This window comes from Podarcis gaigeae (genome assembly GCF_964106915.1).
Source record: "Podarcis gaigeae genome assembly, chromosome: 14".
In the NCBI taxonomy this organism is placed as follows: Eukaryota; Metazoa; Chordata; class Lepidosauria; order Squamata; family Lacertidae; genus Podarcis; species Podarcis gaigeae.
In genome coordinates, this window is record NC_139690.1 from 18,689,461 (window position 1) to 18,717,138 (window position 27,678).

At 46.7% G+C, this 27,678-nt stretch overlaps 2 protein-coding genes across 7 annotated transcripts in view; one reads left to right on the forward strand and one right to left on the reverse strand.

Annotated features, from left to right (window-relative positions):
• The first annotated feature begins 542 nt into the window (after positions 1–542).
• HAPLN3 (hyaluronan and proteoglycan link protein 3) lies at positions 543–14,816 on the forward strand. The gene is made up of 4 exons (XM_083712843.1): positions 543–758; positions 2,695–3,063; positions 8,793–9,095; positions 13,197–14,816. Exons 1-4 carry the CDS (start codon positions 638–640, stop codon positions 13,475–13,477), a joined length of 1,074 nt encoding a protein of 357 aa, XP_083568969.1. The 5' UTR covers positions 543–637; the 3' UTR covers positions 13,478–14,816.
• A 5,347-nt stretch (positions 14,817–20,163) lies between these two features.
• The window catches only part of ACAN (aggrecan), an 83,459-nt gene continuing 75,944 nt past the window's right edge, over positions 20,164–27,678 (reverse strand). For all 6 annotated transcript variants that reach the window (XM_083712383.1, XM_083712385.1, XM_083712380.1 and 3 more), the window contains 3 exons: positions 26,440–26,584; positions 23,743–23,925; positions 20,164–20,928 (listed from right to left, as the gene is read on the reverse strand). In XM_083712383.1, coding sequence (XP_083568509.1) covers positions 20,840–20,928; positions 23,743–23,925; positions 26,440–26,584 — 417 coding nt within the window. In that variant the 3' untranslated portion in view covers positions 20,164–20,839. The remainder of the gene's footprint in view (positions 20,929–23,742; positions 23,926–26,439; positions 26,585–27,678) is intronic.

Genomic DNA, 27,678 nt, shown 5'->3' on the forward strand with positions numbered 1-27,678 from the left:
TCCTGCTGCTGCCACGCTGCCGGAGCACAATTTCTGTTCTCATCCTGAAGCAAAGTTCTTAACCTGAAGCACTATTTCTGGGTTAGCAGAGTCTGTAACCTGAAGCATATGTAACCTGAAGTGTATGAAACCTGAGGTACCACTGTACTTTCCTGGGCAACCAGCCGGGAGCCACTGACAGCATCCAGACACTCAAGAGTTGTGGGTTTGAGCCCCACATTGGGCAAAGGATTCCTGCACTAGATGACCCACACGGTCCCTTCCCACTGTACAATTCCATGCTTCTATGCAAGTCCGTGTAACTGTAGTTGTTTTGTATATTCACTAATTTAGCAACTGGACATTAGATTGGGCAGGCATTGTGGCTGCCATCAATCCTGCTCTGGTGAGAGTCATTGCACACACACCCGCTTCAAATTTCACTAATTATTTCTAAATTGTGAATTATACGTACAAATTTGTGTATGCAAAATTTATGCAAGCGTTGTCTTTTTAAAATTTATTTCTCTCTCTCTCTCTCTGTCTCTTTGTGTGTGTGTAAGTCACATTCAACAGTCTCTGTGCATTAACCAGTTTGCTAATTCCTCACTCCCCTCCTTTGATGGACAGGCTTCTGTTCTGGAATTTCCCGTGAGTGATGCTTTTTCTGCTGGTTGTGATGCTTCTTCAGGCGAGCAGCTGCTACTGCGGCCTCCCTTTCTACAACGGTTTCTACTACGACCGGTTCATGAGTGACAAAGGAGAGGCTGACGAAGAAGGTAAGAAGGGGGAAGGGGGAAAAACAAAGCAAAACAACACCTGAAGAGGGAGAATTTGAAGGAACTGGGCTGGGCTGGAAGGCTGTGGCAGACCCAGGAGATGTCAGGACCTCAGTTGGTCTGAAATATACTCGGAGTCGAGAGTGGATTTCATGCTCTTTATTCAGCTCGTAGTAGAGAGGAATGAAAGTTTCCCCAAAATACCTGCTTTATATACATTATTTACAAAATGGGTCGCACGTGATTGGCTAATTCTGGGATTCTCCTGTAGGCCAATCAGGATGCAGATTCACTTCCACCTGGAGCTGGATTGGGTGGCTCCTGCGGACCAATCATACTGCTGCATTGTTCTAGGACCAATCAGCCTGCTGCATTCTGGACCCTATTGTTCTAGGACCAATCAGACTGCTGCATTCTGAATCCTATTGTTCTAGGACCAATCAGACTGCTGCTTTTTGGATTTTATTCAACTCAGTACATAACATGGTCAAAGCACGAGACTCTTAATCTCAGGTTCATGGCTTTGAGCCCTACACTGGGCAAAAGATTCCTGCATTCAGGGGGGTTGAATCCTGGCCACTTCCAACTCTACAATTCTATGATTCTATTCATACTTGTAGAGGCAATGTGTCTCTGGTTGCCCATTGCTGTGAAGGCTCCTTGACATAGACATCTAGTTGGCCACCGTGAGGATGCTGGACTAAGTGGGCTGTTTGACTGACCCAGCAGGAGTGTTCTTACTTTTACAGATGTGGAAAGCAGGCCATGAGAACCTAATCCCAGAGGAGGCTGCTCCATTGGTGCAAATGGGGCCCTGTCCCAGCTGCCTCATTCTGCCCTCAGCCAATGTCCATCTTTCTTCTCTCTTATTTATAACCAGTCCAGGGCATGTCCCTGGCTGTCAGTTTCCCTTTCTTAAGTTTCGGTGTTAACTTTGTAGCACTCAGCAGGGAGGGCAGAACCGGAATGAGTTGACTCTGCTTGGCATTGCCTCTGGCGCCACCTGCTGTTGGCCTCCCTCCCTTCTGCCCTACCAGTCTTAATGGGCCCCTTGGATGTTTGGGTTGTGAATGCCGTTGCTCATGTGGCATTCTAGTTTAGAATAATAAAAAAGTGGGTAAGGCGAGGGGAGACATGAATTTTACTATCTAATGAGATCATTGATCCATAAAATGAAAGCAATAACCAATGTACTGTACTATAAAATAAATAAGACAGTATTGTAGATGATAAAAAATAAAATTTTTATTTTTTCTTACCTGCACTGATGGTAGTCATTGTTTTGATGGGGGGCTTTTATCCATTTCTGCAGTCAACAATCAGTCAATCAGTAGCTGAACTGGGCTCCACACAGTCACAAAAACAAATCACAATCATACCTCGGGTTGAATGTGCTTCAGGATGAGTGCGTTCAAGTTGCGCTCTGCGGCAACCCGGATGTAATGGAGCGCGTTACTTCCGGGTTTCGCCGCTTGTGCATGCGCAGACACTCAAAATGACGCCACGCGCATGTGCAGAAGCAGCGAAAAGGTACATGTGCGCAGACGTGCCGTCGCTAGTTACGTTGGCTTCTAGATGTGAACGGGGCTCCGGAACGGATCCCGTTCGCATCTAGAGGTACCACTGTAATCGAAAATGCCTCAAAAACAAAAACACAACATAAATAGCAAAAACAAAAGTGCCAAACTTAATCTGTTCTAGAAGTCTGTTTGACTTCCAAAATGTTCGAAAACCAAGGCGCAGTTTCAGATTGGTGCAGGTGCCCCGGAAACAATAGCCGACAGCCGCAACTGACGTTTGGCTTCCAAAAAATGTTTGAAAACCGGAACACTTATTTCTGGGTTTTTGGCGTCTGAGAACCAAGGCGTTTGAGTACCAAGGCGTTTGAGAACCAAGGTACCACTGTATTTCATACCCTGTTTTTCAACCCCTGCAGTTCAATTCCGTGCTGTAAGGCTGATGGTCGAGACTTCCCCGGATGCCGTCTATGCCTACCGTGGTGCCAGCGCCGTGCTGCCCTGCCGCTATCATTATGCGCCCAAGCTGGACATCCCGCGGAAGATCCGCGTCAAGTGGTCCAAGCTGCGGGAGGACAACACCAAAGATCAGGATGTGCTGGTGGCATCTGGGTCGAAGCAGCGGAGCTTTGGGGGGTTCCGGGGGCGCACAACCCTGCAGCAGGCACCGGACCAGGAAGCGTCCCTGGTGATCAATGACTTGCGCCTGCACGACGCTGGCAAGTACCGCTGCGAGGTCATCGATGGCCTGGAAGATGAGAGCGCGATTGTGGAGCTGGCGCTCCAAGGTGAGTGGGACGGTGCATTCAGTGGCCGTTTTAAGAATCATAATCCAACTTCAAACTAAATTCTGAAATATGGGGAGGAAGCTGAGGCCTGGGGCCAAATCCAGCCCTCCAAGCCTCTCTATCTAGCCCTCGGTACTCTCCCCAAGCCATGCTGCTGCCTTGCTCTGCTCTGCACCTTCCAAGAGTATTCTTGAATCCTGCCTTTTGCTTGCCTGTATGGAGGATAGACGCGGGTGGCACTGTGGGTTAAACCACAGAGCCTAGGACTTGCCGATCAGAAGGTTGGCAGTTCGAATCTCCCGTTACTTGTTCCCTGCTCCTGCCAACCTAGCAGTTCGAAAGCACGTCAAAGTGCAAGTAGATAAATAGGTACCGCTCCGGCAGGAAGGTAAACGGCGTTTCCATGCGCTGCTCTGGTTTGCCAGAAGCGGCTTAGTCTTGCTGGCCACATGACTCGGAAGCTGTCTTTGGACAAACGCCGGCTCCCTCGGCCAATAAAGCGAGATGAGCGCTGCAACCCCATAGTCGGCCATGACTGGACCTAATGGTCAGGGGTCCCTTTACCTATGGAGGATAGAAAGATAGTGTGTGCCTGTGTAGGCTGCTCTACAAAGCTAAAATGTATATGTGTTGCTCCACCCACTTTTACCTCTGGCTCCACCCACCAATGGCATGTGGCCCCTGTTAAGGTTGCCCACAAGGCTGACAATGGTTTGTATCAATATCTGGGCGTATGGTTTTACAAAGCTATAGGCAGGAGGGTACGGGAAATATCCACCTGGATCAAAGCATAAGAAAATGTGGGAGCGAAAATTCACAACCCCTCTGCCACTAAGGGTGGATTTCCTCCCCCCCTTCCAGTAGCTATCTTGGCTTTATAAAGCCAGAATTGTTTCCCAGATTCTTTCTGGGGCACCAATTTGGTTTGCTTACGGTAAGTTCAAACTTTGTCCTTAGGCTAATATTTTGGGTTCCCAGGTGGGTTTCTGGAGCTACACTTAAACCGGAAGTTGGCTTGAATTCATTGGAGGTGCTTATTGTGGATTTATTCCATCCATTTGTGGCTCTGTTGTTGCTTTGTGCTCGCTCCCAGTTCATCCTTCTCCGAGACCATGTTTGATTCTTTCGAATCACCTTGGTTGAAGGCTGCGGTGCATAAAGTTAGCTCAGTTGCTCTTTCACCCTCATACCTGCTAACCAGGGAATTAAAGGGAGCCAAACCAATGGTTGTCTCTGATCTCCCAGAACTTTAGGGTTCTGCATGAGGACTTGTCCCCCCCCCCCAGTCACTGGGAAATCACACCCCTGCTGTAAAGACAGAATGCCATGCCTGGGATGGTTAATCTTCCATAAATACAGGAAAGCTTCCTCTCTGGTAAGGCTTAATGTTCTCCCCTCTAATCTGTTTGATGGCAGATATAATAAAACCCCAAAGAACAACAGATGCTTCCCGTTGCAACAATGCTGAAGGGGCATCTGTCTTGCATGTACTTTTCTATTGTAGTTTTTCTTAAGGGACTGGGAAAGATCTAATATATCGTATTATTTGCTCCCCTGTGTGTTGTCGGATCACTTTGACTTATTGGGGCCCTGAAGTGGTTACAGAGCAAGTGGCAAAGTTCTTGAATACAGATATCATCATTATTGATGTATACATTCTCTCTCTTTCTGCAATCAGTTTAAAACAGATATTTTGTTTGCATGTCCCACTTTTTCCTGCTCTGAGATCTGATCTCCTCCCATCCCCTCTCTCTCTCACACAGTGTCTAATATTTTAATTTTGTGTTTTTAAAGCTGTATTACGTATATTTTAATTAGTGCTATCATTTGTCATTGTCAACTGATTTTGCAATGTGTTAATGGTCTGTGGATCACGGAAAAAGAAACTAAGGTCCTCCACCACTATTTTAGATAATGCAACTTAAGCAGGTTGGCATATATTTCCTTTCTTAGCAGAAAAAAGTAGAACAAATGATTCAAACTGGAGATGGAGAGGAAGTGAAGAGAGAGGAACAGCACAGAAAAGCCAGAGATCTCAGAAGCCTGTTCTGCAGTAACTCTGTGCTGGGCTTTTAGTGTGGTTGCCCCTGTTCTCTGGAATACCATTCTTGTTCAAATAACAACTGACACTCACTAGCTGTACTTTCTGGTAAACAACTGAAAACTTTTTTTGTTTTGTTCTGAAATGCTGAATGAATTGGTCTCGGTCGTGGGTGTCTACTTTGTCTTGTTTTTATTTACTTATTTAATTTATTTCATAAAATTTATACACTGCTTGACTGTAAAACAGCAACAACAACCAACCAAACCTCAAAGTGGCTTACAGAAAAAGATGAAACAGTAAAATTATCAATAAGCAGAATTAGCAACAATAATTAGAAGCTTTCACAAAATCAAGTTAAACAATAAGCTAAAAACAGGTTTAAACACACATTAGCTTTCTAAATACCTAGGTGGGCTTAAAAAAAAATCACTTGCTGTTTTTAACTGGGTTTTTTTGCTGTTTTTGTTATGATTTGTACATAATCTTGGGACATATGTGTGGAGGGTGATTAATAGCTCAGGAAAAAAAATCAAATCCCATACTTACACAGCACTATTGTTGTGATGGACGCTCCCCCACTTAACCTTCCGGTGCTAGACTGCCCAAACAACTTAATACTATGGATACTTGACGAATCTTCCTAACCATCAGCAGCATGCGATAGAAGCCACATAGCAGATGGTGAACTGAATGTTTCTGGATCACTCTCTCAAATTTTATTTGGAAACATGAATGAACTGTTCATGAGCATAACCAGGATTTATTTATTTTTTGGGTGGGTGGGGGGAGCTAAAGCTTTTTTTTAAGGAAATCAAACTTAAAAAAGAAATCACTAGAGAAATCACTAGAGAAATCACTGGTAAAAATACCCTGTAAATAGGACATTGTGCGGGGCTGGCTTTTGCTAGCTTGGGGGACGGGGACCTCAGATAACTGAGTACTTTCAATGCTTTTCAATAATATTTGTGCCCCCCCCAGCTACACCCATGAAACTGTCCTTTTCCCGCTTCCTAATAAACAGGACCACACCTTTGTGCAGGTAGAATCCTTGGGATTTTCTAAGAAGTCTGGAGGCAGTTACCAGAACTGCCAAGCATATACCTATTTCTGGACACCAGAGGTCACCAGTAGCCTGTCATTTTTCTCAGTTTTTTTAAAAATTAAATTCTCTCTTCTTTCATCCAAGATGAAAGGCTCTGTGGGAATACATTAAGCATTTTCCCCCCTCCCCGTGTGAGGAGCCCATCCTGTGATTATATATTGCTGTGATGCCGGGCAGTATGTTGTTTGACTAAATGGACTGTAAGATGAGAGTTTTCTCTTTTTAAAACCATTGTACTGTGTGGGTTTGCAACGAAGCCTACTTTAGCTTCGTTATTATAATGATTAATTAACCAACAAATTAGAACAAAGACCTACCTAGTTTTGCATCCCAGATCCCATAGTGGCAAACAAGAAGCTATAGGGGAACTCCTGGACATATCCAGCATTTGTCTGTTGAAAATAACGAACAAAAAAATCAGAACATCACTCTGCCTCCTCAGAGGAAAAAAACAACAACAACCCTCAACAACTTTTGTGTATGGTTTTTTACTTTTTGAAATATGGCAACCCTACGAGGGCAAATTCCTCTTTATCCATAAAGCTCACTAATGGGGTAGGAGAGTTGAAAACAATGCCAATATATTTCACATCGAGACCCCTCCTGCTCTATATTTTGCTCTAGTAAGTTTAGTTTGGTCAGAACTGAGAATACACTTCCAGTTGTAGTTGTTTAGTCGTGTCCGACTCTTCATGACCCCCTGGACCAGAGCACGCCAGTCACTCTTGTTTTCCACTGCCTCCCACAGTTTGGTCAAACTCATGCTGGTAGCTTCGAGAACACTGTCCAACCATCTCGTCCTCTGCCCCCTTCTCCTTGTGCCCTCCATCTTTCCCAGCATCAGGGTCTTTTCCAGGGAGTCTCCTCTTCTCATGAGGGGGCCAAAGTATTGGAGTCTCAGCTTCAGGATCTGTCCTTCCAGTGAGCACTCAGGGCTGATTTCCTACAGAATGGATAAGTTTGATCTTCTTGCAGTCCATGGGACTCTCAAGAGTCTCCTCCAGCACCACACTTCCAGAGTTAACACTAAATATATGACTTCTGGTGAATGAGCCACCATAGAGAGCCATGAAAATTTGTGTGCCAGTTTTTGTTTAGACTTATCCAAATGTTCTTATGTCACCAAAAGAAAGTGAGCAGCAATTCAAAAGAAGCCAAAGGCCTTGTGTGCACCTCTCTTGGGGACAGAAACTCAGAGATACAATTTCCAGAGTTTCCTGGCAAGAGGGAGTGGTTGTTAAAACTGCTCTGGGGAGTGGAGCTCTCAGAGGGCAATAGGGGCTGTGTGGCACTGTGGGTTAAACCACAGAGCCTAGTACTTGCCGATCAGAAGGTCGGCAGTTTGAATCCCTGCGATGGGGTAAGCTCCTGTTGCTCAGTCCCTGCTCCTGCCAACCTAGCAGTTCGAAAGCACGTCAAAGTGCAAGTAGATGAATAGGTACCGCTCCGGCGGGAAGGTAAACGGCGCTTCTGTGTGCTGCTCTGGTTCACCCGAAGCAGCTTAGTCATGCTGGTCACATGATCTGGAAGCTGTACTCCAGCTCCCTCGGCCAATAAAACGAGATGAGCGCCGCAACCCCAGAGCTGGTCACGACTGGACCTAATGGTCAGGGGTCCCTTTACCTTTTAACAACTCTCAGCACCCTTAACAAACAACACTTCCCAGGGAATCCATGACTGCTATAAATGTGTAGTTCAGATGTTGCAGGCCTGCAGCTCCCAACATCCCTGTCAGGATGCTGTCAGCAGCTGCCGGCTGGTTGCCCAGGACAGTATAAAGACAAGGGAAAGTTTCTTACAGTCCTTTCTTATTTCAAACATTACACAGAGAGGCTCTAGAACCCAGCCTCTTGGATAATGGCATTATCCCGAGTGAATCTCCACCCCCTGCCTCTCCCACTTCCTCATTCGCCACTTCTATGGGTGCTGCAACGTGTTCTTTGAGCTCTTTGCTTTCCTACTTTTACTGCTTGACAGGTTCTGGGAGATGGAGGGTCTGGAATGCTTTCTGATGACAACGTGTCAGCCAGGTGTTGCTCTGGCTCTCCCATGATTTCCCAGCTTTCCCCCTCAGTGTGGTGTAGTGGTTAGGAGCGGTAGATTCGTAATCTGGGGAACCGGGTTCGCGTCTCTGCTCCTCCACATGCAGCTGCTGGGTGACCTTGGGCTAGTCACACATCTCTCAGCCCCACTCACCTCACAGAGGGTTTGTTGTGGGGGAGGAAGGGAAAGGAGAGTGTTAGCCGCTTTGAGACTCCTTCGGGTAGTGATAAAGCAGGATATCAAATCCAAACTCTTCTTCTTCATCATCTGCCTCTGAGCTGTGACTTCCCTCAAACCCCTGTTGTGAATCTATACTGTCTTCCTCTTCCTCCTTCCTGGAAAGGTCAGGATGGGGAGGCGGTCTCCACCATTCCTCCTCTGCCCAGTCCCTGACAACCCCTGACTGTTGCTGACTGTTGACCTAGCTGGCTGGGGCTGATGGGAGCCTGGAGTCCAGCAACTTCTGAAGGCCATAGGTTCCTCACACCTCAGTAAGTGATCCTCCCTCCTGTACTCACTCAGCAACTTTCTTTTCCCCAGGGGTGGTGTTCCCTTACCAGCCTCAACGTGGGCGCTACAAGCTCAACTTCCACGAGGCCAAGAAGACCTGTGAGGACCAGGATGCCATGATGGCCTCCTTTGAACAGCTCTTTAAGTCCTGGATGGAGGGCCTTGACTGGTGCAATGCAGGCTGGCTGACGGACGGCACAGCCCAGTACCCCATCACTGTGCCACGGGAGCCCTGTGGAGGCAAACACATGGCCCCTGGCCTCCGGAACTATGGAGAGCGCCACAAGAACCTCCATCATTTCGACGTCTTCTGTTTCTCTTCTGCTCTGAAAGGTGAGTTGTTCTCTGCCATTGTTCACCAGGCAGGCTACTTTAGAGGAGGGATGGGGAGATGGTAGGCCTGGGCATGTCCTCTCTGGCCTGGCCGTATGTCCCCACTCTGGCGATTTCAGATTGACTACTGCCTCTTTCCATATGAACCTACCCAGACCCTGAGATCATCTTCTGAGACCCTCCTTCGTGTGCCCCCTCCTCAAGAGGTCCGGAAGGTGGCATCACGAAAATGGGCCTTCTCTGCAGTGGCTCCCAGTCTGTGGAATGCTCTTCCCAAGGAAGTTCACCTGGCGCCTTCTTTATACACCTTTAGCCACCAGGCAAAAACGTTCCTTTTCAACCAGGCCTTTGGTTGATCTGATTTAGATCCTCTGCCCTTTTAAAATGTATTTTTTTGGGGGGGGGGCTATTGGGTTGTTGTTTGTATTTTTATTAGGTATTTTGTGGTTTTATATCTTGAATTTATTCTGTGAACTGCCCTGAAACCCCTGGGTGGTATATAAATTCAATAAATATAAATTCAATTTAATAATAATAATAATAATAATAATAATAATAATAATAATACTGTAATGCACCGGGCACGGGACTGCCTTTGAGGACTACCATTAGTTCAAACTACAGTCTCTAGGCCAGGCATAGGCAAACTTGGCCCTCCAGATGTTTTGGGACTACAATTCCCAGCTAGGGATCATGGGAGTTGTAGTCCCACAACATCTGAAGGGCTGAGTTTGCCTATGCCTGCTCTAGGCTGCTGATTGGGACTTGATTCATCTAGCTTGATTCTGTTTACTCTGACCTGCAGCTGCTCTCCTGAGTTACAGGCAACAGACCTTTCTGGCCAAGTTGGAGATGTCCTTGGTGTGGAACTTGGGACCTTTTAGATACAGCTAAACCTCTCATTCAAGGGATGTGGGTGGCACTGTGGGTTAAACCACAGAGCCTAGGACTTGCCGATCAGAAGGTTGGCGGTTCGAATCCCCACAACGGAGTGAGCTTCTGTTGCTCGGTCCCTGCTCCTGCCAACCTAGCAGTTCGAAAGCACGTCCAAGTGCAAGTAGATAAATAGGTACCACTCTGGTGGAGAGGTAAATGGCGTTTCAGTGCGCTGCTCTGGTTCGCCAGAAGTGGCTTAGTCATGCTGGCCACATGACCCGGAAGCTGTACGCTGGCTCCCTTGGCCAATAAAGCGAGATGAGAGCCGCAACCCCAGAGTCGGCCATGACTGGACTTAATGGTCAGGGGTCCCTTTACCTTTAAACCTCTCATTCAGTTCAACATCACAAACCTTGTTATGCATCCTGCTACTCTTAGAGGCACCCAGCCTGCAGAATCCCTACCCAAGCTAAGTCTTGGTTGGCTCCCTCTCATCTGAGCTTTTAAAAACGTCACCTGGCTTTCAGCTGGGGTTGGAATTCATCTCACTCCTGTTGATTGTTTCACCCTGAGCTTCATTTTACAGTAGTTAACGGATCTGGGTAGCTTTCCTTTCGCTTTTGCATTTGATGGGCTTTAATGAAATGCTCTAAATGCTGTATGCTGCTTTGAGTATGCTTTTTATTCGTACTACAAAGAGCAGACATTAAAGGGAAGATGAGTTCTGGAGTCTAAATTCTCCATTTAACTCCCTGTAACTGTTCATGGACTTTGGTACTTAAAAGCACAATTTGTGTTTCCCTAGGCTGTGTTTTCTCCTCTGTGCTGTGGTTGCCTTGATAACCCTGTTCTGCATGGGTTACCAGCATGGCTTTCACAAGCAGACATGTGCTCAAAGAGGCTTATTTGGCACTTTTAGCCCCCCCCCCTTGTGTCAGGGACTGGACTTAGGAGGAACAGTGGGTACCATACCCCCCTTCTCCTGAACCTTCCTGAGAACAGGAGGACAGTATAGATTTAGAACAGCGGTTTGCAGAAGGCCGTAGTTCAGAGGCTGCAGAGGGGAGAAACTGGGAAATTTTGGAAAAGGAACAGCAAGAAGAAGAAGCACAAGGGGAGAGACAGCTGACTGTATTGGCTTGGCTCTCCCACAGACGTGAGACACCGGCTGTAATTATCTCAGGTTTATTGCTCAAACACATAAATCACTCCGGAGCTCCTTCACTCCGTGTCTGACTCCAAGTTAGCAGTTGCCGAGTCTAAACTCCGCCCCTTCCTCTTCTTCCAACAGGGGAAAAAACCCTTTCGCTTCCGCTCTTTCCCCCTTCTCTCACTGACCTTTTAGCGCCTTCGAGTTTTTGGGCTAGCTATTCTCAGCCTCTCCCCCTCTGTCTCTGAGCTAAGATTCGTATTTGGATCTTTGCTATCTGCTCTCTGTTCTCTGAAGCTATGCCACTCGGCTGCCCTCTCACATTCCAGCTCGCATTCCAGTGTCCTTATCTCCCTTTGCCTGCTTTGATTTCCAGCCCTCTGTCAGCTCCGGAATGAAGCTGACACTGACAGACTCAATGTCTTTGGAAAGCATTCCTGATCCCCCCTCTCCCAGGACCAGGCGGGTATTGAGAGTAGTGGAACAGAGAGCTCAGAGGCAGAAAGCTCAGATTAGCCAACGCAGGGGTGACGTATAATAGGAGAGATGGAGGGGGTGGGACTTTACTCGGAGCAACGCCATTATTAGGAAAGACTGCATTCCTTTGTCTCTTCCTGTGAATATTAATAAATTACGTGGTAAGATCTTTTAATTGTTTCTCTGCTTCTTGGCAGCTACCGTGGGAGGGATCAGATTCTCCAAAACTATAAGTAGCCTTGAAAGAAGCAGAAGCGAATCTTCTCTCCACAATACAATCTCCAGGAAGAATAACGTCCTTCTAAACTCCCCAATTAGGCTAGCAAAAAGCTAAGGCTAAAGGGAGTAACTAGGGAGTAGGGAAGGGAAGAAGAGGAGGAGTGAGAGTGTATTTATTTTTATTTATTTATACATTTCTATACCACTTTTCCAAGGATCTCAAGGTGGTGTACATGGTTCCCCTCCTCCCCCTTTCATCCTCACAACAGCCCTGTGAGGTAGATTAGGCTAAGAGATGGTGGCCGTCCCAAGGTCACCCAGTGAGTGGAGATTCGAACCCTGCTCTCCTAGGTCCTAGTCCAACATGCTAACCCTTAGGCCACGCTGGCGTATGTCCTTGTGGTGCAGGGGGACGCTTTGTGTAGTGTGGTGCATGCATGGTTGTAGTACATGAGTAGTGCCCACAGCATTTTCTCTGGTTTGCAAAAGACTGGTGACTCCTGCTTCACCATATGACCATTGTTTAGGGTCTGCAAACCCAAGGTGATAGCCAAATCTAGTCCTAAAGGTAAAGGGACCCCTGACTATTAGGTCCAGTCGCGAACGACTCTGGGGCTGTAGCACATATCTCGCTTTATTGGCTGAGGGAGCCGGCGTACAGCTTCTAGGTCATGTGGCCAGCAGGATTATGCCGCTCCTGGCAAACCAGAGCAGCGCACGGAAACGGCGTTTACCTTCCCACCGGAGTGGTACCTATTTATCTACTTGCACTGCATGCTTTTGAACTGCCAGGTTGGCAGGAGCAGGGACCGAGCAACGGGAGCTCACCCCGTCGTGGGGATTCGAACCGCGGACCTTCTGATCGGCAAGCCCTAGGCTCTGTGGTTTAACCCACAGTGCCACCCGCGTCCCTATGCTAGTCCTAGATGGTGTTAAAAGAGGACTAAAGAAATTCATGGAGGAGAGGGCTATCGATGGCGACTAGCCATGTTGGATATGCTCTGGCTCCGCAGTTGGAAGCAGCGATGCTTCTGAATGCCAGCTGCTGGAACCCACAGGAAGGGAGAGGACTTTGTGCTTGGGATCATGCTTGTGACATCTGCTAGGCCATTGCAAGAAGAGGATGCTGGACTAGATGGACCATTGGCCTGATCCAACAGCCTTCTTACATAGTCAGATTAGACCCACTGAAATGAATGAACCCAGGGTGGCCATCCTCATTAACTTCAGTTAGTCATTTCTGAGCAGGACTTAGCATTCAGTATAATCCCAAATAAACTAAACAGGAAGGAAAAGAGCAGGACATGTATCTGTAAGTGGGTCTCTTTTGGGATTTTCCTGCATTGCTCCGTAACTCTTTCTCTGCCTCCTCCCAACAGGGACTGTTTACTATCTGTCCGGCCGCGAGAAGCTCACCTTGGAGGAAGCCAAGCAAGCGTGCCAGGACGATGGGGCTGAGATTGCCAAGGTGGGCCAACTTTATTCAGCATGGAAGTTCTCTAATTTGGACCGTTGCGACGCCGGCTGGCTGGCTGATGCTAGTGTGCGCTACCCCATCACTTCGCCCCGGCCCAATTGTGGTCCCCCGGAACCTGGGATCAGAAGCTTTGGCTTCCCCAAAGCTGGCAAGTTTGGAGTCTACTGTTACAAGATGAGCTGAAGGAAGGCCAATGTATGGACACTGTGCACCAATGGACAATATCCTTCTGTTGCCCACCTAGAGTTTATTATTTAAAGGGCCAGTCTCGGGGGGGGGGGCAGTTTTAATTGTATGTTTTTTTTTGTGTGTGTGTCTTTTGGGCTTTGGTTTTTTTACATTTTTGTAACAAAAGGGGAGGAATGCTGTGCGGCCCCACAGAATAGCCTTGGAGTGGACTTGGTGCTGATTCTAAGATTCTTCCACTTCCATTGCCTGTCTAATCCAGTGGTAGAGAAACCCCTCCTGAGTTTTAGTGTTCTTTTTCTGTCTGGTCATCTGATTTCTGGAATGGGCTCAGTTTGAGATTGCAAAACTGTCTTGTGCTCAGCTGGGTCTCTACTGTGGTTGCTGCGTCTTGCCAAAGGATTCCCAGTCCCGATGGGAGGTTCCCAGTAGTTACTAGAATAAGGTCTCCTCACCCCACAATGGCTTTGCCTCCTAGTAAATCCAGTGTTTATAGATTAGGATGGGGTGGGGAAACTCTTCAGCCTGAGGGCTATGTGCACTCCTGGGCAACCTCTTGTCAGTGCCGTGAAGAGCCAGAAGGAAAATATAGCTTTGTACAGTACACCTGTTTCTACATATGCCCCTCTCTGTCTTCGCTCCAGAGAAGCAAGACACGCCATCAGAGTTCAGTGACACATTCCAGCAAGGCAAAAACACTCGAGGGCGTGAAACAAGGCTGGGAAGGGGTGTGGCTTAGAGAGAGGGATGTGGCCTGGTGAGAGGGGGTGTGGCCATGAAAGGGACTGACTTCTGAGTAAGCATGCCTAGAATCAGAGCACCATCAGGAGGGTCACAGGAGCCTACCTCTGCAGGTTGGAGATAAACACACACACACACACACACACACACACACACACACACACGTAGGACCTCTGGCAAGGGGTTCTTCCCCCTGTCGCAAGGTCCTGATACTGCTGGTCATGCTAGTGCCTACTTTTGTTCAAAGCAAAAAAGCAGGATGCGTGAATATAGCTTTTCATTTAATGTCCCTTTTGGTGGGGGCTGTAGAGCATACAAGTGGGACCTGCAGCAAAACATTGCAGCGTATCTTCACTTTGTAGGGATGTTCTAGTTCTTGTTGGCTAGCCATGCCCTCCTCCCACGTCACAGGCACATAGGGAACTGCCTTTATAACTTTACGTGGATCTACCTTGCCACTATTACGGAAAGCTCTCTAAGTTACCATACTTTGGCATCTGCGTGCTCTATTCTCATGTGTACCTCACCTTTTGGTTTTGCTGATCAAACTTGGGGGTTTCTCGGACGTTTGCAAATAAAACCCTTAAGAAAACCACCCAAGGAATTTGTGGGATATTGTTGCTCTTTGTGTGTGTGTGTGTGTGTGTGTGTGTGTGTGGAGTGGCTCCCTGATTTGGAGGATCTGTTCAACAAACACTAAACATTTTTTTCAGGGGGTGAGTGGAAGCTGCCAGATCTGGAAGTCCTCTTTCTACTGTTAGGGAAAGCATTCGGAGCCGAAATAACACACACCAGTGAATGTATGCATCTGTGTGTGAAAAGGTGAGGGCGAGAGGGAGAGAACGAACATCTGGGATAGAAAGGGGTTTTTGAAAAGTGAAATGTATCAGGGAATGGGGCGGAGGGAGGAAGAACAGGAAGGAAATAGCGGTGTGGGGGTGTGGGTGCACATGCACACGAGAGAGGCTACGAGCCTGGTGGAAGGCGCCCTGAATGAATTGCATTCATGTAGGTGCCAACAATTTAATCAAAGGCCCATGCTTACCTTTGCGCAGCATATCAAAGAACTCTCTGCTTAAATATTTAATTAAAATCCAGCTTCCAACTCATGTAATGAATTCTAAAAAGTTTGCTGCGGTTTGTTTGCCTCCTCCTTCTCTGTTAATAATGAAGCAAGCCTGACAGGGACATGTAAGTAATGAGCTCTGCAAAGACACAGTGATGCTTAAGGCAGACAACCCAATGGGCACACTGCTCTTTTTGTTCATTCATGTGCCGCACATGGGCCATAGACTCTGATGGAACCCTGAAAGAGGCAGTTGAGATAGCTGAGATGCACGTTTCCTTTATGGTAAGGTAAAAAAAAGGTAAAGGACACTTGGACAGTTAAGTCCAGTCAAAGGCGACTATGCAGCACTCATCTTGCTTTCAGGAGCTGGTGTTTGGCCAGCATGTGGTCATGTGGCCAGCATGACTAAACTGCTTTTGGTGTGATGGAACACCGTGATAGAAACCAGAGCGCACGGAAATGCCGTTTACCTTCCCGCTGCAGCAGTACCTATTTATCTACAGTGGTACCTCGGGTTAAGTACTTAATTCATTCTGGAGGTCCATTCTTAACCTGAAACTGTTCTTAACCTGAAGCACCACTTTAGCTAATGGGACCTCCCGCTGCTGCAGCACCACCGGAGCACAATTTCTGTTCTCATCCTGAAGCAAAGTTCTTAACCTGAGGTACTATTTCTCGGTTAGTGGAGTCTGTAACCTGAAAGCGTATGTAACCTGAGGTACCACTGTACTTGCACTGGGACGCAGGTGGCGCTGTGGTCTACACCATTGAGCCTCTTGTGCTTGCTTATCAGATGGTTGACGGTTCGAATCCCCGTGACAGGTTGAGCTCCCGTTGCTCTGTCCCATCTTCTGCCAACCTAACAGTTTCCTTTCTGACAGAGCTAGGAATGCACCAATCTGACAATTTTGGTTTCGCTCTGTGTCTCCTTTTTCAATTCTCACATTAGTTTGAATTAAAAAGAAAAAAAATCCTCATGAAAATTCACCAGCATTTTACTGCGAATTTCTGTGAATTTCTTCTAATACTCACATTTTTCTCTGTAATTTTGCTTTGATATACATATTTTTGCAAAGCCATTTCCTACAATACAATGCACTTCTCTGTTACTGTCACTAATATATGCCTTTTAAAGCATGCATTACCCTAGCGTGTACATTTTTGTACACATTGGTTGACTGGAGACCTGCATTGCAAAATTCATGCAGATTTTGAGGGATGTCTTTCTGCATTGCTTTGGAAGCTGCAAATTTGGTAGGATTGCCATTAAATGCACACTGAATCAAATTTGTCCTCCAAAAAGATAGCAGGAGACTGCTTTGGGCAGTTACAAAAGTTGGGGAAACAGCAAAGGCCCAACTGAACTGCTTATGACAGTACAGTGGTACCTCGGGTTAAGTACTTAATTCATTCCGGAGGTCTGTACTTAACCTGAAACTGTTCTTAACCTGAAGCACCACTTTAGCTAATGGGGCCTCCTGCTGCTGCCGTGCCGCCGGAGCATGATTTCTGTTCTCATCCTGAAGCAAATTTCTTAACCTGAAGCACTATTTCTGGGTTAGTGGAGTCTGTAACCTGAAGCGTATGTAACCTGAAGTGTATGTAACCTGAAGCGTATGTAACCCGAGGTACCACTGTACTTATGACATCTGCAGTGCTTGAACAGACAATATGCCTGTATGTTTGCCCAACTCAATACAGGGTCATATCTCAGCACACACACAGAACACACACACAGAGCATGCAACCAGCACCTCCGCAAGGATAAAATACAACAAACTTTTATTTTACAGGGTTCACAACAGCGCCAATAGCTGTTTTAATTTTGAATCTTGCATTTTATGCATAAGAGTTAAACACCCCCCACCCCCCACCCCTGAAGAAAAAAAAAGGAGGGAAGAAGGAAGAAGAAAATATTCTGGGTTGGGTTTCTTCCTACCTCTTTTTTTTTTTGCTTTTTACAGAAAAAAAAATAAAGAAATCAGGCAAGCTCTTCTTTGCTTCATTCCACATCCCCCCACCCCCAGACCATTCCCACCCCCCCCACTTTGAAAACAGAACACACATAAAAAGTCAGGCTCCTACCAGCATCCTTGAGACATTGGCGAGTCCATTTAAATTATTGTAAAAATGACCAGTTTTCTCTTTGTTTTCAATAATTATTACCATTATGCTTTTAAAAAATATATATAAATAGGTGCAGGGAACTCAGGTGCCCGGCACGGTCCCCCTTGAGAGATCGCCATCTCAGGATGGGAGCTGCTTTTCCATATGTCCTGGTGGGGCGGGGGTAGGAAACAGCCATGGTGGGGGGACACAGGCTTATGAAGTTGCGTTATAGATATATTTCTATGTCCTCTACTTGCATCTTTAAGATGCACTCAGGAAAGCAGGGAGAAGATGGCCGAAGAAACAAACCCATGATGTTGTCAGCTGAGTTATATGCAAATTATATGCAGGCCAGAGGGGGCTCAGCCCCCTTACCGTTTTGTGCCAGCTCCTGAACACCTGTTGTTGTTTTTTAAGAAAGCTATGGAAGGGGTGGGATGTTTGTATCACGATTTGGCTAAAAGTAGAGAAATTCAAGAATGGACTTTGTAGACTTCACGAAGGATGCCACAACCTTCCTGCCCTGTCCCTGCATAACTCAAGCATTACTCTGACAGGGGAAATAAGCCAATGAAAGGACTGGCAGCAGGTTCGGAAGAAACAGAGAGAAGTGAAACCCACCTCACAAGGTTTTTGTGAGGATAAAATGGCATGGACCCTCGTCCGCTATCCTGAGCGGCTTAGTAAAGGTAAAGGGACCCCTGACCATTAGGTCCAGTCGTGACCAACTCTGGGGTTGCGGCGCTCATCTCTCTTTATTGGCCGAGGGAGCCGGCGTACAGCTTCTGGGTCATGTGGCCAGCATGACTAAGCCGCTTCTGGCGAACCAGAGCAGTGCACGGAAACACCGTTTACCTTCCTGTTGGAGTGGTACCTATTTATCTACTTGCACTTGGACCTGATTTCGAACTGCTAGGTTGGCAGGAGCAGGGACCAAGCAATGGGAGCTCACCCCGTCGTGGGGATTCGAACCGCCGACCTTCTGATCGGCAAGTCCTAGGCTCTGTAGTTTAACCCACAGCGCCACCTGCGTCCCTTGAGCTGCTTAGAGACAGGGGTTAAATGTGAAGTAGCCATTGTCTGTATCCCGTGTTCTCTGTCCTAGTGCAAGGGCGAGTTTTAATTCAACACAACTGGGTTAGCTCAGATAGCATAAGACTCTTAATTTCAGGGTCGTGGGTTTGAGCCCCATATTGGGCAAAAGACATGGGGTTGGACTAGATGGCTCCCCTAGTCCCTTCCAACTCTGTAAGTCTTCCACTGCAGGAAACAGTTGCACAACCAGAAACTCAATTGTGCAACAGATTGCACAATCCATTGTGCAGCAAAGCTACCAGCCACTTGCTTGTGCATTTTCTTGCACGACACAACATCCTGCTGGCACAAAACATTTCTCCAGAGGAACAAGTTGGCCACTAAGTGGCTTTAATTTAGCTCTGCATTGGATACTGCCCCACACATTTGCATGAAGAAATGCATCTAATTCATGGACCTGCTCACCATCCAGAATAAATCTGACTAAAAGCTTTGGTTGTTATTCCCCCCACTTTTTAAAAATTAGATTAGACAGTTTTATGGGGCAGATGACAATCATGTTAGCTAAAAACGAGAGTGAGCCTCAATAGGCAGAGGAAGTCAATCTTTGGTTACCGATGCTGAGGATGCTATCATGCTTTGAACTGAAGGGCCGTGGCTCAGCGGGAGTGCAGAAGGCCCCAATTTCAATCCCTCGCATCTCCCTGTAGGGCTGGGGAAAGCCCTGGGCTGAAATCTTCGAAAGCTGTTCCTGCCAGTCTGTGTAGACCAGCCTGGATAGCTCAGTTGGTTAGAGCATGGTTCTGAGAATGTCAAGGTTGCAGTTCGTTCCCTTTATCAAGCTGCATATTCTTGCATCGCTGGGGTGTTGGGATCAAGATGATCCTCAGGGTCCCTTTCAACTCTATGATTCTATGCTTGTACCAAAGTTTCCTAAGCTTGGGTCTCCAGCAGCTGTTGAACTACAACTCCCATCATCCCTAGTTACCAGGACCAGTGGTCAGGGATGATGGGAATCGTAGTACCCAAACCATCTAGAGACCAAAGTTTGGGAAACCCTGATGTAGACAATGCTGTGCTTGATGGACCTTATGGCCCAACTGGGTACGACAGCTTCCTGTGCCCTGCTTAAGAACTTTGCAACAGCATTTGACTTGAGCTAGGAAGCTATTACAGATGACCACTGACCAACATGGTAGCTGACCACAAGTTGCACCTCTGTAACTTCTTGCCAAGTATTGTTTCAACTACACTTTTGTTTCAACAAAATTCTGGGGATCAAAGAGTGTGGCCCAATGATCAACACCTGACGGGATGATACAGACGAGCAGCTTACAAAGTGGTTACATTCATTCACACAGCGGCTGAAAACAGATATTGCCTCTGTTCATTCAGCATGTTGGGACTTGAGGGGAAATCTCTGGAATGACCCACTAAGGTTGATTCATAGGTGTATATATGAAGCTGGCTTGCCAATTGTTAGTAACAAGACCTAAATTTTGTTGCTCCAGTCATTTACTCTCTCATTTCCTTCACACAACTTTAAAGATAAAAATAAAATAAAATTGGAGGGGAGGAGAAATTGGCCGAGAGTAGCTGGAAACTGACAAGAAGAAATAAAACAGCCTCAGAGGTCCAGCTTTTATCTCTGCCCTTCATTCTTTATATGAATGCCACTCTGGCTAGTCTGGTGTTCTGGTTAATTTCAGCCTCCACACATTATTTTACATTTTGCATTTATTTAAAAGAATTGACATTTCCAAACGAGCAATGGCTGTTTCCCCCACCTCCCTGGGAGAGGCGGAAATCCTCTTTTCCACTCCTTTCTCATTGAAAAGATTCAGCCCATTTCATCTCTCTCTCTCTCTCTCTCTCTCTCTCTCTCTCTCTCTCTCTCTCTACACATTCCCAGTGGCTCCCTCTGAACCCTACAAGGTAAGCTGCATCAGTGGGAAGAAGCTGAGTGGGACAGGGAAGGAGAAACACGACGGCTTACAAAAGAAAAAGAAAAAGAGAGAGTCTTGTACACCCTGCAGATTAAATAATTACATGGCCTGTGAATAAAACCAGGACCTCCCCCACAAAAAAATAGCAAATCTTATTTATTATTTAACTTAACCCTCACCCTCTTGCGACCCTCTCCATCCCCTTCCCCGAAAAGGCACAAAGATAATTGGATCCAGACGGTTAGTAAAAAAAAAAAAAAAAGCTTTTGCTTTGCTGTTTTGCAAAAGTTTCTCTCTCTGTCTCTCTCTTTTTACATATGCACAAGGTGGATTTTTCTTTAATATATTTTTCCCCTTATATAACAACAACAAAAAAGCAACAAGAAGAAATTGAATCTGTTAATATAACTGTTCCATAAAATCTCTCTCTCTCTCTTATCTCTTCTCTCTGTCTCTTCTTTAATGGGTGGGTCTCTGCGCCATTCCTCCATTGGTCCTTGATCGAGTCCTTGCGCTCCTCTTATGTAGTCTGTGCTTGTAGGTGGAGGCTGTGGGAGGGGAAGAAGAAGGAGGAGGAGAAGAAGAAAAGGCACCTTGTTACCTAGGGATGGAGGTTACAGAGGCCCTGTTTGTCCTCAGCTGGCTTGACCAAATGCCTCTCTCCCTCTTGCTCTCTGGAAAAACACTGCCGAGGCTGTAGCATGTTGTTTCTCTGGCTGGCCGTGCTGAATGTGCCATGGCGCCAGCATTCTCACCATAGCACAATCGGGCCTTCTCTCACCTCCGGTGCTCTGGGACCCAGTGAACCAGCTGGGTGGGTTCGCCCCCCTCTATGGCACTTTGTTGCAGGCTCTGTCCCTTCCACCTAACACTAAGGGGAAAGAGATTTGAGGGTGCCACAGACAACTCTGCCACTGTCTGTCGTGGCGTGGGGTGAGGGAATAAAGTCTGCCCTTTCCAGTAACGGTTGATAGGCCGAGACATTGCCAGCCTGTGAGGCAGACTCTCTTACATTGCTCCCTGTTCAAGGAGCCATGGCTGGAGAAGAGAAGAGAGCTTTCTCTTTGCAGAGGAGGAATCCAGAAAAAAATAAGCCCAAGAGATGTTGGTGTCCGAGGACAAAATTCAAAAAGCCCTCTGACATTTTTTTTTAAAAGCAAGCTACTTCATTGACAATGGGCTCCTCAAGATGGCCTTTTTTTTTTAGCCTACTGATTTGCTGGCACAAAGTGTACACAGAGCTAAGAGCCAGCTGAGCCACACCTGTAAAAGGTAAAGGTAAAGGACCCCTGGACAGTTAAGTCCAGTCAAAGGCGACTATGGGGTTGCAGCGCTCATCTTGCTTTCAGGCCAAATGAGCTGGTGTTTGTCCACAGACAGCTTTCCGGGTCATGTGGCCAGCAGGACTAAACCGTTTCTGGTGCAATGGAACACCGTGATGAGTGCCAGAGCACATGGGAATGCCGTTTACCTTCCCGCCACAGCAGTACCTATTTATCTACTTGCATTGGTGTGCTTTCAAACGGCTAAGTTGGCCAGAGCTGGGACAGAGCAACAGGAGCTCATTCCATCATGGGGATTTGAACCGCTGACCTTCCAACCAGCAAGCCCAAGAGGCTCAGTGGTTTAGACCACAGTGCCACCTGTGTCATGGGTAGCCAATGTGACACCCTCCAGATGTTGTTGAACTCCAACTCCCATCAGTCCAAGTCAGTATGGCCAATGGTCAGGGATGGTGGGCACTGTAGTCAACAACATCTGGCTACCTCTGATGGTGGGATGTGGGTATCTTCAACCAATGCAAGAGTGCCCCCAGACAGCCCAAGGGTCAGAGGAGGTGTGTAGGTTAAATCTGGAGAAGGGAAGTTTATTGGTTGTATTCAATGCCAGCCCAACTCAGAGCAGACCCATTAAAGTTAACCAACATAACCAACTTAGGCACATTCATTTCAATGGGCCTACTTGGAGTAAGACTTAATTGGCTACAATCCTATATTTTCCAAACATGCCCCCAATCCTGGATCTATTTAGTATTTCTTTTCCCCAAATATTTTACATTCAGGAAGAGGGATGGGTGAATCTGTAAATTTCGGTTCTCATCTCCCCCATCTAAAGTTTGGTTTCCAGATTTCCCCAACAGTTTGTGATTATTATTTTTTTAAAGTCATCATGAAAATGGCCAGCATTTAGTGCACATTTCTCTTAATATTTTGCATGCAATTCTGTCTTAATACACACATTTTTCTGCAAGCCATATTCTCGCTATATAATGCATTTTTTGCATATCTTCACGAAAAGACACATTTTTATGCACACTTTTGCCTAACGTGCACTTTTCCCTACTCATCATTTGGTTGGCAAACTGCATCGTAACATTAGGAGAGGTTTGGAGTTCAAAGGACAGCATGGTTTTGATTTGTGTATTGTGTCAGGAAGTGTGAATTAGGGAGGTCCCTATCAAAATGCAAATTGAATTTCTCCCCCATCCCTAGTCAGGATCCTTAAAGGAAAACCCATAGTTATGATGATTCCCTAACCTTTTATTAGCCAATTGAAAGGGAGGCATGGGAGCTGCCATCTAGCTGCCTCTCCTCTACCCCTGCAAATCTTATCCCTGCCTTCTGTCTGTTCACAAGCCAGAGAACTCAAAGACTTACAGAGAGTCTGCTGAGCACAGCATGTTGGCCAAGAAGGACTTGCCAGCTGTTGGCATCGCTATGGAATGAAGCGTCCCCCAAGCTGAATATCCAGCTGGTCCTTGTGAGCCAGCTCTGTCTGGGAGAGGAATAGACCTGGAGTCCTTGTCAGACTGAGCTTTAACTAAGAGCATCATTGTCACTCATGAGGAAGCTTCAGCCAGCCTCTCCCTTGCTGTGGGTGTGAACTGTCTGATCATTCCTAATGAGGAAGAAGAAGCTAGAGAATAATACTTTGGTGTACCAGAGAGCATTCTGGTCCGGTGTAGGCACTGCTTTCATGAAGGCCTTTCCAGTATAGCTGTGCATTTGCACAAAATCTGGTCATCACCCCACATCTTTCTAGTGCAATTATCTCGTCGCTTTTCTAACCACAAAAAGTCCAATGAGAAAAGCGATGGGAAACTTCCCCTGGAAAGTGTGGGCCAGCTACTGGCTGGCAAAGGTCGATGGACTGCATACACACACCATCTGTCTAACTCAAATGGGAGCTGGATAAACTCTTCCAAACACTCTGTCCCTGGGAGTTTCGAGACTATTTATTGAGTATTTGTGGAGATACATTCGCACAAAACTTGCATGGAGGTTACACAGAAACACAGGAAGCTGTCTTATACTGAATCAGGATATTGGTTTGCAGTACAAATAAGATAGACCACTACATACGGTCAATACAGGCTATCCGTGGCTCTTCCCAGTGCCCGTTGGGTTGACACCGGATGGTGGGCAGATGGCGCTGAATGTAGCCCTGATTGCACTGGTACCGCACCATGGAGTTGATCTCGTAGCGGTCTTTCTTCTTTCCGAAGTGCCTGGCGTTCTCAACCACGGGTGGGTCTCCACAGGAAACTGGTGGAGGAAAGGAAAGCCTTCAAAGTTGCTTTCAGCACAAAGCAGCTCAGTGGCTGGTGTGATGCTCCTAACCTTCTTCTCCTATCATCACAAGAGCTTTTTATATTAAAAATGTGTGACACCAGATTGCTAACCGGTTGATAGGATGCCTGCTGTGCCTCTGTATGATTTACTGCTCTGGTTTTCACATTACATCATCAGCATCTAATTTGACTGTCTAATTCTGCTCTGTCTCTTCATTGGTGTGATTGTAACATTCAGTCGCTCTTGATACAGATATGCAGCAGAATCAGTCACCTGAGCTCAGAGAAGGACGTCTGTCGAGGCTGCTCAGTACCCGTCCCCTTACAGTCAGGAGTCATACACAGAACAGTCGCTCGTTTTTCTCGTTTTTCCAATTTTAAGTTCAGTTTCTCCACATTTAATTGTGTCCGTTATTCACAGCCCTAATGTAAATTTATGCACATTCTAGTGCAAATTTCTTCTAATATAGTACACACACAAACACACACAATTTTGTATGCAATCTTGCATACAAATAGCTTACACATTTCTGCAAAACAATCTTCCCCTAATTTAACACGCTTTTGTATGTCCTTTTCACAAATATATGTGTGCATATATTTGCGCACATTACTTGGCTGGAGAAGTAAATTGCAGAATTCAGGTACAGTAAGTGCAAATTTCAAAGGATGGCTGCGCTTTGGCTCCCACATTCTTTTGAAAATTTGGTAAATTCTCCTTTAGAGGCACACAGAATTGAGCTCCTCCTCCATCCCTGCTCACTTAGCAGTCTCCTCAGTGCAGGAGGATGCTCTGAGTGCAGAGAGTTCTTCTGCTTTCACAACCTGAAAGCAAATCCTTTTGAGGGTTAAGAGTGAAGCAAACATTGAAGTTTGGTTCAGGAAAAAAGTGTGCTTCAATATTTTTTTTAATGGGGTTGGGGAACTAGGTTAGAAACAGAGATCCTGGGGGATTTGCAAGTATGAGATGCTAGTCCTGTCCTTAAAATGCTGTTGGTGTTCTCTGCACTTCTTGGGCTCACGAGCGGATTCTCTGAAAATTTATCCTTGCTCTGACTTTTGGTTCCATGCAGGAAGGGGGATTCCATACTAAAGCCTTTGTCTGCTGTTTGTGTATGAGACCTTCAGACGCCAAGGTTGCTAAGAGCGTTCTGTTGGCTGGTCCATGAGCCAGGCTCAGTGGCTGCAGATGGCCATCTTTTTTGTTAAATGTGGCAGCCAGGCTTAGAGCTATAAACAACTGGTTAACTAGCATCCAGAGAAGTAGGCCACATTTAAAGGTGAACTACTTAATTTTCACTTCCTGAAACAACGTGCATAGTGGAACTCAGCTGACCTTTGAAATTCACACTCCTATGAATTTTGCAAATCAGTTCTCCAACACAAAGCATGCTTTTAACTCTGAGTAGGTCACTTCCACCTAGAGCAGCTTTATCCGAGAAAAGAAAGCCCTGGCAGATTTCTGCCATTTGAGGGACTGAATGGTCCAATCGCACAATACGTTTTCTGCCCTCCGACTTCACTTGTTGCATCTCTGTGTGAGTCACTGACCCTATGAGGAAAATTGACCACATTTTTCACTCTATAAGACGCACCTTTCCCCTCCTAAAAAAATGTGTGTGTGTCTTATGGAGCGAATGCAGACGGGAGGTTCTGCTCTGCACTCCCTTTAAAGAGCCGCACACACACTCCTCACGCTCTTTAAAGGGAGCGCTGCTCTTGGGGGAGCCTTAGCTGGGCGCAGCCTCTCATGGACAGTGGATGAAGGCTTCCCTTGCCCGGGAGAGGCTGTGCGCGGCCAAACAAGAAGCCAGGACAGCAAGCAGAATAGCTGCCCTGCGATCCCACTGGCTGTTCTAGCTTCTGGCTTAGCCGCAGGAAGCCTCCGCAGGGCAGCGGGGAGCCTTCATCCCGCTGCCCTGCGGAGGCTTCACACGGCTATCCCTGGCTTTTGCGGGAAATGCTCAGGATGCTTTGCGTTGCTATTTTATTTCTTGTTTTCCTCCCCTTAAAACTAGGTGCGTCTTATGGTCTGGTGCGTCTAATAGAGCGAAAAATACGGTAATTCAAGAAAGGGGAACATGTGGCTGATGTTGCTAGACTGATGCCCCTCCCCGGACATTAGCCTTCAAACTGTTTCAAAGGGGCTGGTGGAAAATGAAATCAATTTGCATCTGGGGTTGGAAACACATTTCCCATACCAGATTTAATGACTGAATTTTTTTCACACGGCAGACTTGCAGATCTCCCAAGTCACACACATGACTGCAGGTGTGTCAAACCTTTGGCTCCCTAGATGTTGTGGAATTACAACTCCCATCACCCTTGGTCATTGGCCATGTTTGCTGGGGAACTGTTGGAAATTGTAGTTCACCAACCTCTGGACGGCCAAAGATTTCCCCACACCTGCACGAGTGCCCTTGGGAAGGGTTGCTATCTCATCCTTCCTTGTCCCATAGACGTCTTGCTGCCAGGAATCCAGCCTTACCTGTTCCTTTCTTGCACGTGAATGGGAGATGGTAGTTGCAGGGGACGTCGTTCCACTCTCCCTTCTCATGCCAGATCATTACGACACAATCTTCTCCTTTGGCAAAGAAATTATCGGGTTGGTTGGGCCGCCAGTTCTCGTATTGCTAGGAGAGATGAGAACGAAGCTGGTATTGGAACTTAGACAGAGAAGACAGTTGGGGAGGCTTTTCCTTAGGGTCTAATAAGACCCAATGGTGGAGAAAATGGCCATCAGATCACCTGTGGGTTTTTGTTTTGTTTTTGCAGGGTCCCGCAAGTGAGGGTGGGACCATAATCCTGAAAAGTGAGGGGCTTATTGTTATTTGCTCTGCAGGCAGTGGAATCTGGCCCAGCCGGGCAAATGGGGCATTGTTACACCAACCTCTGTCTGGCTTTAGCCAGCCTCACCTGCCTGCCTTCTTATTACCATTCCAGAGGCTGGCACTGCCTGCCAGGTTCCTTACCCTTAGTTTTGATGTTGCTTCTTGTAGAAGGGAAGGGGACAAAATGAGGATTAGCTGCTCCACCTTCTATTGTCTCTAGCGCTGCTTCTTGTTGGCTCTAGCTCCACCTACTGGTGGCCTCCCTGCCTTCCACCCTACCAGTCGCAATGAGCACCAGGCATTATTGCAGGCATAGGCAACCTTGGCTCTTCAGATGTTATGGGACTACAACTCCCATGATCCCTAGCTAACAGGACCAGTGGTCAGGGGTGATGGGAATTGTAGTCCCAAAACATCTGGAGGGCCGAGGTTGCCTATGCCTGGCTTATTGCCAGTGAAAATATTTGAATGCCATGCAGGTACCTGTATATGCCCAACTCCTTATATGACACTTGGCAGCTCTGAAGGGCAAGTGGTCAAAGCCCCAATCAAACCTGCAGCCATCCCTAACTCTGGTCACAAGCACACCATGTATCTAAAGCACCATGATACCACTTCAAACAGCCAGGACTTTCCCCAAAGAATTCTGGGAGCTGTAGTTTGTTAAGGGTTTGAGAGTAGTTAGGAGACCCCCTATTACCCTCACAAAGCTCCAGTTCCCAGAGGTTAAACAACCAATCCTTCTTTGCAGAGAACTCTGGGAACTGGAGCTCAGCGAGGAGAACAGAGGTCTCCTAACAACTGTCAGCATCCCTTAAACTACAATTTCCAGTTGGGGAAGCCACGACTGTTTAAAGTGGTATCACAGTGCTTTAAATGTGTTGTGATAATGTTGC